This window comes from Diplotaxodon limnothrissa, linkage group LG4 (assembly GCF_057381915.1).
Source record: "Diplotaxodon limnothrissa isolate DT_005_m linkage group LG4, D_limnothrissa_male_GT1.1, whole genome shotgun sequence".
NCBI classification, from domain to species: Eukaryota; Metazoa; Chordata; class Actinopteri; order Cichliformes; family Cichlidae; genus Diplotaxodon; species Diplotaxodon limnothrissa.
In genome coordinates, this window is record NC_140599.1 from 27301373 (window position 1) to 27322368 (window position 20996).

Here is a 20996-nt window from a genome sequence, read left to right on the forward strand (position 1 = left end):
CTGCGTGTGCCTTCTTATTCTTGCCAATCAAATCCTCCTGGGCTTTTCTAAGCAACTTGGTCCTCCTGCTTTTAAAAGGCTGTCAGTATGTTGATTTCTCTATAGAGGTTTAGCATGTGATTGATGAGCAGCAGTTGTCTTAGTCACTGACACTAAGACAGTGATGGAGAGGGCGCTTGATCCTCACCATTATCCCAAAATACATTAGGAAACAGATATATAACCAGCAGTGAAATGTCTGTGCAGCCATAAAGAGCATGCAAATTCTGTTTACTAACGAGGGCTGAATAATTGATATGGTGATAAGACTATTTTCCTAGTGGACTCATTCCAGCAGTTAAGGCTGTTGTGGAGGTAACAGCAGCATGTTTTGTTATTAATAGTCCCGTAATTATGAGTGCCAACCTGATTGATTCACTTCACTTCCTGTGAGAGCATTTGACGAGGCGCGCACATCATCGAACATCATACACAATTGTGCAGTTGCGCTTTCTCACGCGCACATTTCGTCATTTTATTTTAGGCAACCTCCCTCTTGCTCGGCGTTGAAAGTGTCAGCTACATAATTACCCTAGTTTAACAGTGTTAATAGGTTCCTGGGGGTCTTTTACATGCTGATAGAAAAGGGGAAGATGTGCCAGCAAGTGCAAGGAGGGAGGGGGGAAGGATGTGTGTGCTATTGCATGTAGGTGTGTGTTATGTAGAAATACAGGTGGTACTTTTAGCACTACATTGTTTCATTACAGTCATACATGCCAGAAAGTTTTTCCTCATGAGCCTTTTCCTCCCTTAACCTTCACACTTAAGACAGGAAACTGGCTACATGCCCAAAGGCACAACCAGGCCCCAAAAGCAGTCACGTGTGCTGTGCTAAGTGAAAGGCACAAGACGTGATGCTTGGCTTTTCGCAGACAGCTTCGGTCATAGAGCAGCGAGGAATTTTAAGGGGCAACTTAATTGGCTCGCGGAGTTCGAAGGTTGCAGTCGTTTATCTTTTTTGTCAGCAGTGCAGTTTAATTTTCTTTTGCTTTTTCCAAACGGGCTAAAACACAGTGTCAAGTACAAACTGTCTAAGTGTTTGCACAGAAGTGTGTGCATGCAATTGCAATGCATCAGCCACGGCATAACCACAGTAGCTACCCATGATCTTGGCTGTAAAAGACTGTCTGTGATCCAGGTACCACGCAGAGGTTACTAATAGCTGATTTACAGATTTACGATGGTGAATGTGTCTATTCATCTGTTTGGCTGTTCATCATCTCTGCCTGTACTTATGGACTTGTTTGGAAAGACTCCAAGCATAGATTACAGTATGTGTGTAGTCTTTCTGTAGGTGCCTGAAGGTTAACAAAGCCAATACACTTCCCTATAAAAGTTTTGGCATGGATAATACTTGCATTACAGGAGCGCGCGCAGTGTCATGCACCCTCCACCCGCACTCCTGCAGCGCTTCATCTCTGCTTTGGCTTTTGGAGTGCAGGGGCAGCAGAGTACGGCCTCTGTCTGATTGCTCACAGCAAGGATGCCACATTGTGAACACAGGCTCTACCACTTGCTCACATGCAATAGACGCATAGTCTTGATTAGAATTTCTGGCTTATTTATGCAGTATATGCACAGGGCAGCATATGAACACAGGAAACTGTGCAAATGTTATGTGGATGGATTTGTTCTTTTTTTTGTCACTGCAGTTCTCAGATAAAATGGACAATGGGTCTTGATGCATTCTCAATCATCCACATAAGTAAATCTCCAAAAGTTTATTCTGTTCATCTGGATGTAGCGTTTTGTGGGAGAAACGTTTCGTCACTCATAATAATAATGGATTGCATTTATATAGCGCTTTTCGGGGCCCTCAAAGCGCTTTACAATACCACTATTCATTCACTCTCACATTCACACACTGGTGAAGGCAGCTACAGTTGTAGCCACAGCTGCCCTGGGGCAGACTGACAGAGGTGAGGCTGCTATATCGCGCCATCGGCCCCTCTGGCCTCTGGCTATCACCAGTAGGCGGTAGGTGAAGTGTCTTGCCCAAGGACACAACGACCGAGACTGTCTGAGCCGGGGTTCGAACCGGCAACCTTCTGATTACAAGACAAACACCCAACTCCTGAGCCACGATCGCCCCTCATCCAAGGGACTTCTTCAGTCTCAGCTGACTGCAGGTTTCCCCAATCTTATAAACAGTACATTTGCATAATGACTGAAACCAGCCCACTGAAGAAACAATGGGCTGGGAGGTCAGTTCCTCTCTAATTATGCAAATTCTCATGACCATTGATCAACAACCACTGATCAAAGCCCACTGATCAATGGCCATGAGTACCATTCACAGAGACTTGGGGAATGGCTGCAATCACAGCATTGTAAGATGGTGACAGATGTACCCTTAGGCCCCTCCTTGATTCAGAGATGGTCTTTCCCAATGGACATAATGATGTTATAATAGATTACTGCTTGCAAATGTGTTAAAGTTACATGATCAAAGAGATGTAACAGAGGCAAGTGTAAGCTATAAGAGACAAACTGCTATGAGTGAGTATTGACAAGGATGTAAATATTGTATCAAAGCCATTCGTGATATTTTTTGACAGAGAGATGTGTTTCATTGGAGCTCTATAGCTGTGTTAATGTGTTTAAACATTCCTTTGAACCTAGAAGTATTCAGTATTTTTAATCAATTGCTCACCTCTTACTTATTATTCTCTGCCCTGGCTATATACTGCTGAAAGGAAAGTCAAGAAACTCAAGAAACTAATGTATAAAATGATTGAGCTGTATTTATTTTCATTAAATGTTAACCACTGCAAAGTTAACTTGTTAAATTATTAAGTCTCAAGGTAAAGCCAAAGATGTGAATGAGTGAGGCCTATTTTAAGAGGTCAGTCTTATGTTTTCAGATTTATTATTAAAATAAAGTCAAAAAGGAAACCACAATTCTAGGTTTATTTGCAGCATTGACCCTTATAGGATGAGTATGTGGAGAGAAGTGTGAATTCTAAAAGAAGGCCCCAGCCACGCAGGCCTAGAGATCATTCAGCCCCCCTGATGGTGACTGGGTGTTAAGGAAAAATGTGTATTCCCTGATCAGTTGCCAAGAGGCTGTTGACTGTTGCTAGGTGAAATTTGTCAAAAAGAGGTATACAGTGCTCTGCCAACAATTTCCTGCTTGCTTTGGTTGCTACCAGGTTACCACTGAAGAAGTTGACTTCAGAGACAATTTGCCTTTAAAATAAAACTTGTGGCTTACTGCTGGTACAGACACATTTCAAAAGACAGAACTTTATTTTGAAAGCTAATGTTCTGTTTCTCGCGTTTCACTATCGCTGAGCCAGTACTTGGCAAATGCTTTCACACAAGTGTTGGCAGACTCTGATAGTTTGGCACTTGCCCAGCACCACACAGTACGCAGATAGTGGTGGTTAGCGGGTGAACACAGCGAGGCTGCTAGATGTGACCTTGCATTTAAGAGGTGTCTACTATAAAGAAATATTTGCTCCAACAAATCTATAATAATATAACCTGGTTATTGGTTTGTCTGTTTCGCTAGTTTGTTTGCAGGATTACTCCAAAAATTATGGATGACAGTGAATGAAAATGAAAAAATTTAGACTTGGACCAAACTATAGGCAGATTATGCTCATTGTCATTGCACTTTGGTGTTGTTTTCACATCATCCAGCTCCCATCCATCTCTGTATTCTGGTACACTGCCAAGCTAGAGGCATGTGTATGAGAGGTTTGGTTTCTACATGCATGGGGCATAAAAATCTGTACGGAGGGATATTATTGAACCAGAAGAAAACTTTGTAGAAAACTGTAAACCAACCACAATTGCTTTGTTTCCTATTCTGACTTCTTTTATTCCTTGTATTCCAGGACATCTATTGTTTAGAAGTAGCGAATCAATTTTAAATATATAATTTACAGGACTATGTATATGTCATAGTTCATTTTTTAACATACATTCATCGATGTATATTAAATGTAAATAACAAATATTAAAAGATATAATCCTGGTCTTGTGAAAAAATAATTGACTTAATAATTTCAGCCTTAGCAAAGGTGAGTTTTCCAAAGTTTTCCATGCATTTTTCAGAATTTGTGACAATTCTGGCTACTAAAAGTTAAAGTTAGTGTTCTACGGGCATCAAACCATCTGCTACCAGACTCCTTGCCCTTCTGTACTGTATGTATCGCCTCTAATAATCTCTGTCTTTGTGTGTCCCCTTGAGTAACATGGCAACATAAATAACAAGTGCTCTTAGTTCTAGGTATGTAATCCTGGGAGTGCCACAGTGACGGATGGATGCAGGAGTAGCTCATTGGCAAGGACAACTTGCACGCCAGCATCAACACCATAGCTGATCCCTGGATAATACAGTTGGATAGTCTTGAATACCACACCCACACCCCCCCCCCCCACACACACACACACACACACACACACACACACACACACACACACAGAGATAGACATGTGCAGCTGAATCAGTCTCACTTACCACATGCTGAAACAGCATGTCAAACTGAAGTAGCAGTGGCCTTTATCTCCCTTTATCAGGACACCTTTGCATTTCTTCTATCTTCAGAAACCCCTTCCTGTTGCACTGATGTGTCTGTATGTGTCCATTCAGACATATGTGGAAAAGTGGAAATGTTTAGTTTTATGTGGTCCACCTCATTTGAAATAACAGAACTTCTGTTATTTCTTAGGGTGGATTCTGCATCGGAACAAATACCTGTTTCCTGTATAACTTTTAAAAGCATAAAATAGTCAAAAGCATCACTAAATTAGATTTGTTTACATCAGAGAAGGCAGTTTTGTCAGTGTTTCTCCCTACATGTGAGGAAACCTAACTCAGCTCTCTTGCTTCTAATGAATGTCCTCCTACAGAACTAATGTCATTAACAACAGGTAGGGATGAGGCTAATGCAATCAAATCCTCTCAGTGATTACAACTACCATCAGCCAGCCCCGCATCACACCAATGAGAAGAAGCGGCTCATTAGGAATGCTTGTAAACAATACACCACGGGCTTCAAAGAAGCCTCCTCCCTAAAAGCTATCAGCAAAAAGAGGCAGCAATAAAAAATAGAGAGGAATATGAGATGGTTTTAATCCAGCAGTTTAAAGTCTAGTTCTTCTTGTTGTTTGCTTATTTTGTTTATTACTTTCTAATTTTGAAAGCATTTCTACAGTGGAAAAGTGGCTGCGGAGGGATGAGACTCAGGTTTCAACTGCGTCTGTACACTGCTCGCTGGGGAAACAGGTTGGCAGGTTTGATGCATGATGTTTGTATATGCTGTAGGTGTGGCCACTAAAGGTAACATATAGAGATTCTCATGACAATTGATAATGAAGAAAAATGAAATTTATAGAAAACATTGTGTCAAAATCACCTGTTTTTTCAGTTACATATTATATGGTTTGGATTATTAACCTTAATCTGTTATGAGTAAATTAAAGTAAATGTCTTAATTTTTAATAATTAATAACACACCTTCATGATTAACAGTCGCAAGGCTACATTCATATGAGAAATATTTGGATTTAAACATCCCTTTTGTTTTATCATAAGTTTGATTCATGAGCTTAAATCAAAGCATCACTTAGTTTTTAAACAGACACCACGCCTGTATTTAGCTGGATTGATTATCTTTTTCCCTATTAATATATACAAACATAAATTAGATAGGAACGTCTTGTTCAGGTAAAGGAAAAGAAGTTTACATTTGAACAACTCTCAGACGTTTGTGGTTACATAACATCAAAATAATCAAAACGTGTTCAACCAGCGTAATTCAAATAATATTTCAGGGTTCAGCACCTTTTTTACACCTTTATAAAAATGTGTTTAAACTTGATGACAGATGAAAGCTTGTGTGGAGCTGCAGCAAAAGATGAACATGATCCCTTTAATACGTTGCCAACAGGAGCCTGTAACAGCCTTCCTCTTTCTCTGCCAGCTAAGTCTGAATCTGTTCAGGTCATTCTTGTCTAAAAACTGTGTGGTCAAAATACCATGGATTCCTTAATTATACATAACACTGTGAGAGAACGTCTGCTCCACATAGTTTCTTTCGCTCTTAAAGAGAAACAGATCAGAGGCCATCCCTAGCCACAACTGCCTTCTGATTCACTTTTTTTTTAAAGAGCTTACAATCATCTACCCACTTTAAAAATATATTAGTGGAATAACAAGTTTACACAGATGGAGGACTGTGTGTTTGCGTATTTGTTTTTGTGGGTGCAGGAATGTGCAGGCATAAAAAGGAAGTTAAAAAGGCTGTACTTAATTTCAGCTGCATGCAGTAGAGTGATGAACTGCACCTGTGCCCAACTTGCACCCTTCTTCCTTCTCTCCTATGTCCTAAAGGCAGTCTTTTTCCTCCCATTCATCAGTCATGCTATCTGGGCTAGAAATGCTTCCCTGCTTCCCCCTCTATGTGAAAAACTCTGTAAACTATCTGGGGAATTGCATGTTTTTCTTTGAAAATGTGAGAGTTTGGCATTTAAGTATCGGAACATATTAGCTGATAATTGCATTAGTGTCTTGAGAAAGTCATACAGGGCACATCATCCTTACTTGCAGGATTAGAGTTTCTTATCTGAAAGCAAAAATCCATACACTCTCTCTGCAAAATCTGTGGCCTGTCAGATCTGAATAAATCCATTTCCCCAGACATCTGTCAGAGCACACAGCATTATCTGAATCTTGCTGGTTGTGGATTGCTGGTAAAGCAGATGGTTGTACATTTTTGTAATTATTAGTTAGAATGAGTGAAAAAAGGACAGTCAAAACTTTCCCTTTTAGAGGGTGGACTGCTTTTTCTGGCATAATTTGCAGTGAAAGTGAGTGAAGGGGAAGCCAGCACCAGTCAGTACTAATAAATCTGAGTGATTCTCTCAGTCATGCATGTTCAAGCCAGCGGTGGCAAATGTCCTTGATGTTATTTTTAAATCTGGTCATCAGAATACCTCTGCAGATACGCCAAACACCACAGGCATGGCTCACAAACCGCCAGCGTTTTGTGTCGCACCTCAGCCAACAGATGCCCTGTGGGATGAAGATGACTAGCCATTAAGAAATTAATTAGATTTATTCCTGGCTGGAAATGACTTCAGCAGTGCCTCTCCCAAATATTGCTGTTGCTTTCACAACGGCTCATAACTGTCAGGGGATTGTGTTGTTTAGCTCTTACAGATTGTGTTAGATGTTTGCTGAAGCACACAGACACAAACTGACAAGAGGTTGGTGGCACGAGCCAAAGCAGATTGTAAAATAATCACCTCTTAGATAGGAGGTGAACAAAGTCACATCTTAAATCTGGACTCCAGGAGAGTTAAGTTTGTGTCTCCCCATCTGCATTTCTGTGGATTTGTGCATCTGGTTGATTGAGCAGTGTGTGTGTAAGTGTGTGCATATGTTGTAACTGTGGCTGAGTCTGGGTTTGTCCATGTCTAAGTATATCTAGTGTTGTATGGAAACTTTCCCAGTGTCTGTGTTTACTCCTGCTGGGCAGTTCCCCAGCTGAGTTTGTGGTCAAATGTGAATAAGGCGAATATGCGCCTGTTTTCCTGCATCGGCTAACTTTGGAACACTTGAGGTAGACGGATGTTTGAACAGTAGTGTAAAAACTGGACTGGTCTGTTTTTTTGCGGTCGAGAAATAAATGGGCCACACTAGATGGAGTCAGCGTATTCAGTGCGGTGGTTGTGTGCCTTTTGAAAACTGTAAAAGCTGGTGTTTGGCATCAGTTTCACCTGCTATGCTTGACCGAGTGCATGACAGTAACTCTGGAAGGGAACTGTGTCATTGAATAATAAGAGTTGAAAAGCACAAGGCACAGAACTTGTTCTTGCGAGGTAATAAATACAAGGCAAAACTCGGTGGAAAAGAAGCGAGTGAACAATCGTACAATGCAAAATCTTTATTTGTCAGGGTTGTAACAGATGAGTATCTGATGCTTTATAGCTGCACAAATCAAAAATACCAAGTTGCATCCTTTATTGAACTTTAACAGTTTTCAAAACAGCAGTGTGCATACAGCTGCAAACTGGTGAGCAGATGTTTCTTCTCATCCTTTGATCGACGTGGAACTAAATAACTCCTACATGCTCATCTTTACGGCTCCATTCATTCCACCTTTTCTACGTTCCTCTCTCGAGCACCGTTTTGAAGTACTAACATTTCTGAGTGAAATCTCAATGAAAGGATTAAATTCCACTTGAGCTCTGTTAGGAAAAGCTGTAGATTACCCTCTCCATTGTGTAGTTTTCTTTTTTGTTTAATAGTGCACACAATTCACGTTTATTTCCACTGTGACTTAATGCATCTGGCTTATTCGGCGCGCATAATTTAACGAAAGGGGGGTAACAATCCATATAGTCTTTTTGACATGTTGCTATAAAATCCCCCCAAAGCACGAAAAGAGAAAACTGACTTTTTCTTACATCCTAAAACAATACGAAAGTCATCCATCACTGTACATCCAAAAACATAAATTTTAATTTTGCTCATGTTCCTGTAAGCTTGAACACAGTCTGATTCAACAAACAAGGATGAGAATGTGTATTTCACATAACTTGAAACCATCCGGCACATATTAATAGCTGCTTCCTGGGGGATGTGTCTTTGAGATGCAGAAAGAGAAAAGTTAAGACAAAGATTGACTGACTGTTTGAAAGATAAAACCATGTAAAGTAAAACAGAATAAGAGATAAAAAGAAAAAAAGGAAACTCCAGTTTTTGTTGGTTGCTATAAAGTTTGCATATTACTGTTTGAAACTTCTGTTTATGCTACAAAAAAGAGGTGCTTCTGTGGTTACCAAAGAGTACATGGAAATGTTGTGAAGTAGATGAGGTAACACAACGAAAAGGAAATCCTAATTTGGCAAGATGTGTATTTGTCATGGTCCTGGGTCGTGCGACCCAGTGTTTTGTGTTTAGTCTATTTTGATGTTTATTGATTGTTTAGGTTCATTAAGTTAGTCCAGCCATCTGTATATACCACCCTTGCATTACGTCTCCCTTGCCCTTCGTGTGTTCATGTCTGTGTGTCTTGTACTGTCAAGTTCATGCTGTCAGTTATGTCACCTCCCCCTGTACTACGTCTCCCCGGTTCATGTCTCATATTTCCTGTTTTACTTTGAAGGCCTGCATTCACTGTCAGTGTATTCAGTTTCACTCCTCCTGTCCTGTCGTTAAGTTCATGTGTGTCAGCTGCGTTCCCATGTGTGGCCACTTCCCCTGATCATTCCTCATGTGTATTTAGTCTCTGTGTTTCATGTAGTCTGCGTCGCGTCGTCTGTGTTCCCACCCTCCATGTTTCCATGCCCGGTCTGTTGTATTCATAGCCTTACCTTAGTTCATTCCCAGTTTAGGTTTCTGTTTAGTTATTGCTTTTGAGCTGCCCTTATTCTTGTTTGTTTCTCTTGCGTTACCAGCCACAATAAAAGGCTCGCTTTTGTTTAAAGTTTACTCCCGTGTCACTCGTGTCTGCACCTGAGTCCTCCACGCACTCTCCACACGGTCTGCCCCGGCGGTCCGTGACAGTATTAGGATATTTGCTTAAGTCTCATAAAACAAGACTGAAATAACTAGTGTTATGCAGATCCTTATTTTTAATGAAACAACCAGCTCCTTAGACCAGACACAGACTTGTGTCATTTGTAACACATGAATGCAAATTTGAAACTTTGGGTTTTCTCACTTTGCTTATCTCTCTCCCACCAGCCGCTTACAGGAAATTGTTTTTTTTTTTCATACTGTTGACAAGCGCTTGAGCACAGAGGCTCACCGGATTGTTGCGGTAGGTTGTTTACACTGCAATAGAAATGGTCTGCTTTGAAAAACTTTTAAAAGCAAGCAAATGTACAAGCGGTTTAATTTACAAGACGGTTCAAATGACAAGAAGTAAACATGATAATTGGTCTTTATGAAGTTCTGCTCGGTGGAGATACATCACAAGAAAGCTTGTAAACTGTTACCACATCCCATATCTTTCACAAAGGCTATGACAGACATGATATGTCTTAGCTTGTCATTTTGGATATCTTATAATATAAATATCTTTAATGCTGTTAACCTCATGTAACCGCATGTAAACCTTGTAGGTTTTAATAAGAAATCAGATTTTGTCCTGTCCAAGTTCTCTTTTGAGGTGTAACTGATCCCCCACTGATGGGATCAGCGTGATGCTGTATAAATAATTATACATATAATATAATAAATTTACCCTGTTTTTTTTCTTTTTTGCAAACAAACACACATTCATTGCCAAACAAACACACACACACAAACAGAGTGAACAAATGCCCTCCCTGTGCGCTCCCAAAGAACTGCTGCAAACAGAGATTAGAGAAAACACATCAATTCATGTGCCAGTGCTCTTTATTTACTCTCGGGCTTGGGTTTGGGGTGATAGGGACTGCAAACACTCTGTCCTAGCTTTCGACTACTGAACTAGCCATACAACAGTTGAGGTTTCTTTCTCAGTAAGCACTGCACTGATTCCTGTATAATTACACTCATTAGAGGACCGCAGCCTGGACTTTACATAATCAACATTGATGTGCTGGGCACAAAGACATGGACCTCAGGCCCGTTCTGTAGTTGCAGTAATGACAATACAGTCATCATGACAGTAATGATACTTTGATGATGCCAATTATACAAGATAAGATAAGATAAGATAAGATAAGATAAGATAACCTTTATTAGTCCCACACGTGGGAAATTTGTTTTGTCACAGCAGGAAGTGGACAGTGCAAAAGTTATGACGCAAAAATTAGAATACAATAAGAATAAATACAGTACACAGCTGTACAGAATAGAATAAAATAATATACTATATACAGTAGAATAAAATAGAATAAAAATATACAATAAGATAAAAATAGAATACGAATGCTATATACAACTGAGTAAAAATACAACGATGCCAGAAAAGATTATTGCACTTAGTGTTATTGCACATGTGTGGATGTGTGTGTTTGTTCAGTTAAAGTCTTTGTTGTGGAGTCTGACAGCAGTGGGGAGGAAAGACCTGCGAAATCTCTCCGTCCCACACCGTGGGTGCCGCAGTCTCCCACTGAAGGAGCTGCTCAGTGCTGTCACAGTCTGCTGCATGGGGTGGGAGACGTTGTCCAACAGGGATGACAGCTTAGCCGCCATTCTCCTGTCACTCACCACCTCCACTGGGTCCAGAGGGCATCCTAGAACAGAGCTGGCCCTTCGGATCACCCTGTTCAGTCTCTTCCTGTCCCCAGCAGAGATGCTGCCGCCCCAGCAGACCACACCATAAAAGATAGCAGAAGCCACCACAGAGTCATAGAAGGTCTTCAGGAGTGGGCCCTCCACCCCAAACGACCTGAGTCTCCGCAGCAGGTACAGCCTGCTCTGCCCTTTCCTGTAGAGGGCGTCTGAGTTATGAGTCCAGTCCAGTCTGTTGTTCAGATGAACACCAAGGTACCTGTAGCTGTCCACAGCCTCAATGTCCATACCCTGGATGTTCAGTGGTTGCAGTGGAGAATGCTTGTGCCTGCGGAAGTCTACCACCAGCTCCTTGGTTTTACTGGCGTTGATCTGGAGGTAGTTCAGCTGGCACCAGTCCACAAAGTCTTGAGTCAGTCCTCTGTACTCCTTGTCGTCCCCATCAGTGATGAGGCCGACTATTGCAGAGTCATCAGAGAACTTCTGCAGGAAGCACTGGGTGGAATTGTGGGAGAAGTCTGCAGTGTAGATGGTGAAGAGGAACGGAGCCAGAACCGTTCCCTGTGGGGCCCCCGTACTGCAGACGACCCTGTCCGACACACAGCCCTGAGTCCTCACATACTGTGGTCGGTCGGTGAGGTAGTCCAAAATCCAGGTAGTGAGGTGATGGTCCACTCCAGAGTTCTCCAGCTTGTCCTTCAGAACCGAGGGAAGAATAGTGTTGAAGGCACTGGAGAAATCAAAGAACATGATTCTCACAGTGCTTCCAGCGGTCTCCAGGTGAGCGAGGGAACGATGTAGGAGGTGAATGACGGCATCATCCGCGCCAATGCCAGGCTGGTAGGCAAACTGAAGTGGGTCCAGTGATGAGCTTGTTAGGCGCCGAAGCTGAGCCAGGACCAACCGCTCCAGGGTCTTCATCAGGTGGGATGTCAGAGCCACCGGCCTGTAGCTGTTGAGGTCCTTGGGGCGTGAAGTCTTTGGCACTGGTACAACACAGGAGGTTTTCCAGAGCTGTGGGACTCTTCCCAACCTCAGGCTCAGGTTGAAGAGGTGCTCCATCACCCCACACAGTTGGTCCGCGCAGGACCTGACGACCCTCGAGCTGATGCCATCTGGGCCCGCTGCCTTCTTGCCATTAATCCTCCTCAGTTCCCTCCTAACCTGGGTGGTTGAGAGAGACAGGCTGGAGCCTTGTGTTGAGTGTGTATTGGATGCTGTTGTTGGGGGTGGGGGGGAGTGAGCAGGGTGAATAGAGGAGGTGTGAAGTGTCTGAGGTGTCAGAGGTGGAACAGCAGCAGTGGGGGTGGGTGAGTCTGCAGCCGATGTTGTAGACTGTCTCATGGTTGAATCAAATCTGTTGAAGAAATGATTCAGTTCATTTGCCCACCTCACATCCCTCCCAGGCAGAGAGTTCTGCTGTTTGTGGCCTGAGATGGTTCTGAGGCCTCTCCAGACTTCACCAACGTTGTTTTGCTGAAGCTGGTTCTCCATCTTCTGCCTGTAGCTGTCCTTCCCATTCCTTATCAGTCCCCTCAACTCTCTCTGCACCCTTTTCAACTCCTCTTTGTCTTTGGATTTGAAGGCCCTCCTCTTCTGCTTGAGGACAGCTTTAATTTCTGGGGTAATCCAAGGTTTGTTGTTGGAGAAACACCGTACAGTCCTGGTAGGTACGGTGTTATCCACACAGAAATTAATATAGTCAGTAATGCATGTAGTAAGGCTGTCGATGTCCTCTCCATGGTCGTCACAGATCACCTCCCACACAGTCGACTCAAAACAGTCCTTAAGAGCCTCCTCGCTCTCCTCTGACCATCTCTGCACTGTGCGGGTGGCTGGTGGCACCCTGCGCACTAAGGGCTCATACACAGGGACAAGGTGCACCAGGTTGTGGTCAGATTTGCCCAGTGGAGGGAGAGGTGATGAACTGTATGCCTCTTCAGCATTGGCATACAGTAAGTCCAGTGTTTTATTGTCTCTGGTTGAGCAGGTCACATACTGGGTGAAGGTGGGCAGTGTGGAGTCCAAAGAGGCATGATTGAAGTCCCCTGATATTATGAGAAGGGCTCTCGGAGATTGTGTTTGCAGTCTGCTGACCACTGAGTGGAGAGTGTCACAGGCTGCATCCGCGTTGGCCGAGGGGGGGGGGCATACGCTGTTATTGCGATAACATGCGAGAATTATCGCAATAACAGCGTATGACTTTGTTCTGTCTTTACCAATCTCTCCTCACTCTTTCCATGTGTTTCTTTCTGCCTCCCTGGCACCACTGACCTCTATAATAAATGCTCTGTGCTTTAGTTGATTGTCAGGAGGATTTTGATCCTTCCCCATCTGAAATGCATCAGACAGGGAAATAGATTATCCCCTTCTGCAGTCATTTTGCTTACAGTCCTTGCTGTCAGGATTGCTTTATGCAAGAAATCTGGGCTATTGATATTTTGTATCCAATTATTTAGACAGGAGTCTTTTTCTTCTACTTCATTTCCTTTTATTTTTTTAATCTCCTCTTACCCAGTGAATGCACGACATCTCCGCATATGTGTGTGTGTGTTGTAGCTGCTTTAATGCTTGTTAGCTTGATTAGATTATTTTCATTTTTTTTTCAGTTGTGTTTGTTGCGTTGCTAAGATGAGTCCATGTGGTTTTGACAGCAGATTCAATATATATTTTATAAATTTTAAATGCTTGTGTTTAGTTTGCAATTTCTGCATGTTTGATGAATTGCTGCCCTTTACTAAAAAAAAAAAACTGAGGTCAGCATATGTTTGTGTTTGTGTGTGCAACTGTACACATGCATGGTTTGTGTATAGCCATGCCTGTACACATGCATGTCTGTCTCATGGCAGTTTGAACTGGATGTGGAACATGTAACTTGCATGCAAATCTCTGCTTCCAATTGGCTTCACTTGTTGTCAGTATTCCCCTCTCATCAGGGTGATTTAAGAGCTGCTAACTGCCATGCAGTGTTTGCGCCGGTCCATCTGGAAGCCAGTTTCTGCCTGAACCAGAATGCCCCCATGCCAACTGGCCACAGAGGATGGGTGGGGGAGCTGTCTGAGGTGGGCCAGTGGCTGGTTTAAGCTGGGGAAAGTGCAACAGTATTTCAGGATCAGCGAGCAGCGGACGTAAGATCGTAAATAGAGTTTTTATTGCTGAGCTGCTATGCTGGGTGAGCCTCAGTCTTTCAGCAAGATCGTAGCAGTGATTGATGTTTCCAATGTGCCGAGGGAGGAGGCTGTGCAGCGTGGGGGTGCATCAGACAGCGGAAACGGCGGACATGGCAAGGCTGGCAGAGCCTCCTGCCCTCCCTCATTTCCCCAGGGTTACCCCCTGACAATCTCCTGTCCTGTGTCAGCCTACAGATCTCTGTGTGGACACGGCATGGACTCTTGTCTCACACAGCTTCTACCTTGAGCTGGAAGTGTCTTTAAAGTCACTGCAGGATATTCAGTACAAACAGACTCACATACTCACTGTTGAAAAAGCTGGAGAAACCTTTTGGTCCTGGTGCTGCTGTTCATGAAAGTAGCTGGTTCTGTCCATTGTCCTGTATCATAACATTGACAGAGAAGTAAGGGACACCGGTGAGTGTTGTTAGAAGTGAATTCCTTGAACAACCCTGTATGTACTTAAAAGCACGAGACAATCTGCAGCCCTGTTTTTCCAAATATAGATGCACTGAAAAGCTTAAGAGCATGCAGCCTAGAGATTCCGGGTTTCTTCTTCTATTTTAGTAACACAACAAAGCTGACTGAATTAGCTGTGAAAATCTGTGTAAGATCAAAATTACGCAGTTAAATGAAAATCTCACTTTTATAACATACACAGAGAATTTCAAATATTTCTAAATAAAAAAAACTGTCTTACGTACATCAGTCTTACGTGTGTCAAATCCCTATATAAAGGTTTTCTTCATAGCTGTATAACCAGATGACTCATGTTCAAAATGTAGATAGTGTAGCAGGTAGAAATACGTTCCTTCTGTGAGCTTGGCCATTTTTATGTGTCATGCTACATACATTTCCACTGAAGCTCTAAAGTTAACTTTATTCACATAAAATTAAAAATAATTTTTAACATACAGATCTGTGCTACACTGGTCTCTATGGTAACAGTCATGCCTGCATGATCTGAAAGCATGGTCTGCATAAGGTCACAATCTACCTTTGCAGAATTGTCCGGCTGAAAAAAAATAAATGTATATATGAATGTTAGGATTCTTTAATGGTCTGTAAGGAAATATCTTTTGCAAGGGTGCAATATGCTCTCTATGTGTTCTGCATGTCTTCACTAAGGTTCTTGTTTTTACAACCTTGCTAATTTAGGGTGACTAGTTGAGTTGTCTGGCAGGAGTGAGAAGGTTGCGTGGTTAAGGACTACAGAGATTTTTTTTCATTCAGTGCCAGAGAGCAGCATTGCTCAAAGCTTTTGAGAAAACATCTGATGGAGCCTCTTGAGTGCTCCCAGATTGGCAATGTGAATAGCAGCTTTCATGGAGGCTGCTTGCTCTAATGTGTTTTTGAGTACTGTGTGTGTGTGTGTGTGTGTGTGTGTTTGCTCACATTTGTGTGTCCTTGTGTGAGCATTTTCTCTTAATGCTTGTATGTACGTATGTGTCATAGGTTCAACTTTACTCTCTGCGTATGTGTGTTTGGTGCATGTGTTTGAGCAGTTTGGTTGTTTACATAAATAACTTGAGGCGGAGGCAAAAAAGCCAGCAGCAGAAATGCACAGCTGGGTGTGTTTCAGGGACATTTTACAGTGGTGATGGCTCAATCCTTCACAGAGCTACAGTAGAGCTACCTTTTCATTTATTTATGTGGAGTGGATGCATATGAAACAAATAGCTCTTATTTTCAACTGCTTTCTTCGGAGAATCTTAATTGTCTCTTTCAATATTTTTGGCCTGCTTATCTTCAGCAGACACATTTACAGAAGTCTCTTTATCCATTTGTACATAGTTCTGGTAAATAAAGTGTTTAATATCCCATATACTTCTATATTTCCTAAAGCTGCTGATGTTGAAGAAATACTGTAGGTTGTATAGTTTATAGTTTTTTTCCCCCTATATGCACCTGTTTGTTCCATGCACAGTTACTTGAAGATCCTGCATAGAGGCGGCATGGTTTCCACTGCAGCATTTTGGCTTGCAGGGGGGGGACAGATAGCACTCTGCCATGGAGTCATCCTAAGTGAAATAGCTTGACATAGGAGCCTTACTGTTCCTCTGAGAGTCACACTGCAGCACTCTGTCTCCCCCAAGTGGTACTTCCTTGCACCCCGGACCTCCACCATATGAACAACAGCTGACAGTGTGATCATGCTTGCACTTGTGCCCAGCATTTCTTTTCACACTTTCCTAATCTCTTCATAAATGTCCAAATAAACATCCAGATGAACAGCATCATCTTTTTGGGCTCTTCATAAATGTTTTTTGTTTTTATACACGTGTCACTGTTCAGAGGGTATTTGATTCCACACACTCCTTGACACTTTAGGAATCAAGGGTATTTTTGCAGTTGTCCTCTGCAGCTATCAGGTTTTAAGAGGGTTTTCCTTGCTGGATGGGCCAGGCCAGACCAGACTGTGATAAGTTATTCCATAATGTTTTACACATCTTCTCTAGCCTTCCTCAGAAAGAAAAGGAGGATCCAATGTTTCCTTGGGTTTTGTGTGTATGTAATTGCTAGCCTCTAAGGGTACTTTCTTCCAGTTTGTATTAAACATCTTCTCCATCTTGCTCTTTTCTTCTACCACAGGTATGAAACGTCCGTTCAGCCCGTCGTTGCTGCCAACAATCGAGCTGGACAAAAGGACGGGCAGCACTGAGCTGGTAGTGCAAATGGACAGCGAGCTTTCCTGCAGCATAGGGGATGAGGGCGTACGACCAGATGAGCAATCACCAGGGGGCGCCTTGCATTCTACGCTCTGCAGACCAAAAAGGGAGAGGAAGCAACGAAGCTACACATTGTGTGATGTGTGCAACATACAGCTGAATTCAGCTGCACAGGCCCAGATTCACTACAATGGCAAATCCCACCAAAAGAGACTCAAGCAAGTCAGCAATGGCAAGATACCAAACAACGCAGGTAGGTCTTAAGCGCTGCTTGACTGACCATTTGTTTAAAGTTGCAAAATAAGATATACATGCAGAAAAGTGGATAAAGTCTTTAACTGGATTTTTATAACAGTGTCCAGCACAAGGGTCATGCAGCTTAACAGAATCCCACACACTGTTCACAGCACACTGTCACAAGTTCCTCGTGCCATTCCTCTGTATTTGTGTTGAATAGAAGTTAAACAAATTGGATTCTATTTGGTGAAATGTGTTCAGACACAGCCTTGGGCTGAAGACACAAACACACGCACGGACACAGTAGCATACAAGTAGAGCAGAGCTGAGTGAAGTTAGAAAACAAGAAGCTAATTAAGTGCTGCTTGTGTTTGATGGTTGTGTTCCTGGAAGTGAGGCGGCTGGAGTGAAGTTGGACATTTTTTCATTCTAGTCACAGTCTTGTTTAGAGCTCTGCTGCAGGGAAATCAGTCTCTCAGTTAAATTTGACGTGTTCACACTTTCATTCGCTTCTTTGCTCTGTCTCCAGCCTCGGCAAAAGACGTACATGCGACCAAAACATGTATGCAGACTCATTTATCTCAATAAAAAGAAAATACACAGGGCATTGTGCAAAAGTCTGTCACCTTCGTTTCTTTATAATTTGCCAGGAAAATAGGAAATAGGTTTATTTATTTATTAAAAACATGGAAATAAGAATGGAAATGCAGTATTAATGTGGAAAAAAAAGAGTTGGTACAATGCTTAGAGACTTGAACATCAATATTTGGTATGAGTACATTTATTCTTCAATACAAGCCGAACTCTCTTAGGAAAGGTTTCTTTTAATTTCTTTAAGTAATCTCCAGGAATAGTTCTCCAGGATCCATGGGATGAAATTAGATTCATATTTACTTTTGACAAGATCCCCATCATCATTCGCTGAAACGAAGCCCCGCATTATGACAGAGCCTCTACTGTGCAGATGGCTGTAGATGCTCTTGTGTAATTTGGCATACCTCAGTCTTTTCTCCCAGTGTCCTTTCCTTAAGAATGACTTCTTGACAGACACACTTACACTGAGGCTGTTTCTGATCAGACTTCAGCAAACAGTAGATGAATCAACTAAAGGGCCAAGTGCATCTCTCCGATCCTCTTTCAGCTGATCTTTACTTAACTATGTTTAAGGAAAGGACTTTCAGATACTGTTTTATCAGCTATAGATAGTTTTTTTTTTAACCCTTCACTTGTCCAGTTTACTCAAATTCCTTAAGGATACACTGTTCACCATGCCAAGATATGGAAGGTTTTTGACTCTCTTTGCAAATCACCTTGTTAGTGCAAAATTACAATTTTATCTTAGTCAAACTGTGTTATCTTTGGCATTTTTCATAGATTCAGTCTAAAAAAACGAGAACAAGTTACGTATTTTTGCAAAAGGTTCCTACGAACAAAGTGCCTATAGATCTAATTCAAAATTGTGAATTTGCTAAGTTGGCTATTATGTCCGATGAATCCCTTGAATTAGGTGCCCTTTTTATGCTAGAATAACAGGTCTAAGGGGCCAAATGAGTAGAGTTAAAAGTACTGAAAAATCCGCCAATGTCAAAAGAAAAACTTTATAAGATCACTTGGAAGAAAAATGTAAAGAACAGAGGGGTGACTCAAAACTTTTTCTTAGTACTATGAGTTTAACAAAGTTTTGAAACCCAGTTCAAACACAGACTGGCACATCCTTTAGGTGGTTTACATGTAGCAACATGTTAATCATATGAGACAGAAGTCACATTTGTATTCGTGTTGCAAACAGGGAGAACGTTGTGATTATACTTGAGCAAAGCTGGTTTCTGTGCTGGAAGTCTGTCACTGTCCTCAAACAGGTGCAATAGATAATGTGTTTAGATGTGTTTGCATTTGAGCAGGTGTGATTTTGTCACACAAATCAGCATTTGCAAAATTAAGATATGATTACGGTTAGATTTTTCTGAGGAGGAAGAGTAACCTTATCCGAAGAGAGCTCTTTAACAGGTTAAATGTCAAACCCTGAAATGACTCAAGGGGTGTTAAACAGTTTAATCTCCAAGACAGCTGAGGGGCTGTATGCAAATTGCAGATATTCTCAGATGAGACACTGCTCCACCAATAGACCAAAGTGTCATAGCGTCTATTTTTAAACATCTCCCTTCATTACAGCTAAATCATTCTTAAAAATGTTCTGCAAAAGAAAGAAAGAAAGAAAGAAAACGGGATGCCATTAAGCATTTTTTTCCTGCTTAAGCACCCCTTAGCTGATGTTTGAAAGAGCTATCTGTAAAACCCATTAGTGCTCAGCGATGGGAATAACGGCGTTACTAACGGCGTTACTTTTTTCAGTAACGAGTAATCTAACTAATTACTATTTCTATCGTTACAACGCAGTTGCCATTACTAACAAGAAAATGCGGTGCGGTCGCGCTACTATTTTTCAACAAACAGACGGTTGAAGCTGTCTTCACCTTACCGCACATAAGTAATCTGGGTGCTACAGCTTTAAGCAGCTTCGCGCGCTCCCGTGGACACTTTCTGGCAGATGATCACTTTTTGGCACAACACCTGGAGCTAAGAAGGCAAAACAATCACATGAGTGCTGCTGTTTAACTGAGGAAGGATAAAGTAGTCGTGGTAAGCCAATCACATGACCACTTAAAGACAAAGCAACAAGGTGATATATACCAGTGAAAATTGTGTTGATAGGCCACGTAAAACCAGAGTCATGATAAACAATATATACGTGTGTTTTTTCCTGAATAGTTTTGTCACGTTTACTGTCTAAGGACAGCGCTAGCAAGCGCTCTCTGCTTATGACTAAAAAATTTAAAAAACAAAACAAAAAAACAGCCATTTCGTGTTGGTGGAAAAATGCACCATGTCGACCAATCAAAAAAATGATATGGCGACATGACCTTTGGTTGTTTAAGAAGAGGGGGAAGCTTTAGAAGTGATGGCGAGAGAGAGAGAGAGAAAGAAAGACAGCAGAAAAAGAGAGAGAGTTTTGAGATATGAGAGATTTGTGACGTTTAGCATGTTTGGAGTGTGTGTTGTCTTGTGTAGTTAGTGTGCAGTGTTGTGGATAGTTTTGTGTTGTGTGTCAGAACAATGAGGCGACTGCTGTCTCCAGGTAGAAACAGGAGTGATACACCTGCTGTCAGACCTGCAGGTATTAGGCTGTGATGTTCTCCTTTATAGTGGACAGAAATTATTTTTTTTATTTTGGAGTGACACAAATAATTTGTGTGGCATCATATTGAATGCAGAACAGCTGATTGTTCTGTAAATAGTTTGAAATGGTTATTTAAAAAATCAAGGTAAAAGGTAAATGGATGCAAATAACTTTGTTGTTTGCAAAACTTGTGCATAGGATTTTAAAATTAACAATTTATATTTGCACTTAAAGTTATGAAATATGATTCAAAAAACATGTTTGTGGTTGTTACAGTAAAAAATATAACTTTTTCTAATCGGATTTTATGTTTTTGCCTGATTTTAGATCAATTGTGTTAATACAGTATGTCAAAATGAAAACATAACTGTAAATTCAGACACGTGAGGTTGTGCTGAAAAGGATGATACTAAACAAGGCAAAGTAAATAGTTTTTAAAGGTGAAATGTGGAGGGAAAATCAAAAGTAGTTAAAAATGGCCAATTATACCCTGGACCCCAGAGGGTTAAACTTTTGTTTTT

General features: G+C 41.6%; 1 protein-coding gene across 1 annotated transcript in view; it reads left to right on the plus strand.

Annotated features, from left to right (window-relative positions):
• Positions 1-16985: 16985 nt before the first annotated feature.
• The window catches only part of znf385c (zinc finger protein 385C), a 99790-nt gene continuing 95779 nt past the window's right edge, over positions 16986-20996 (plus strand). The window contains exon 1 of the mRNA XM_085351785.1: positions 16986-17313. Coding sequence (XP_085207911.1) covers positions 16986-17313 — 328 coding nt within the window. The remainder of the gene's footprint in view (positions 17314-20996) is intronic.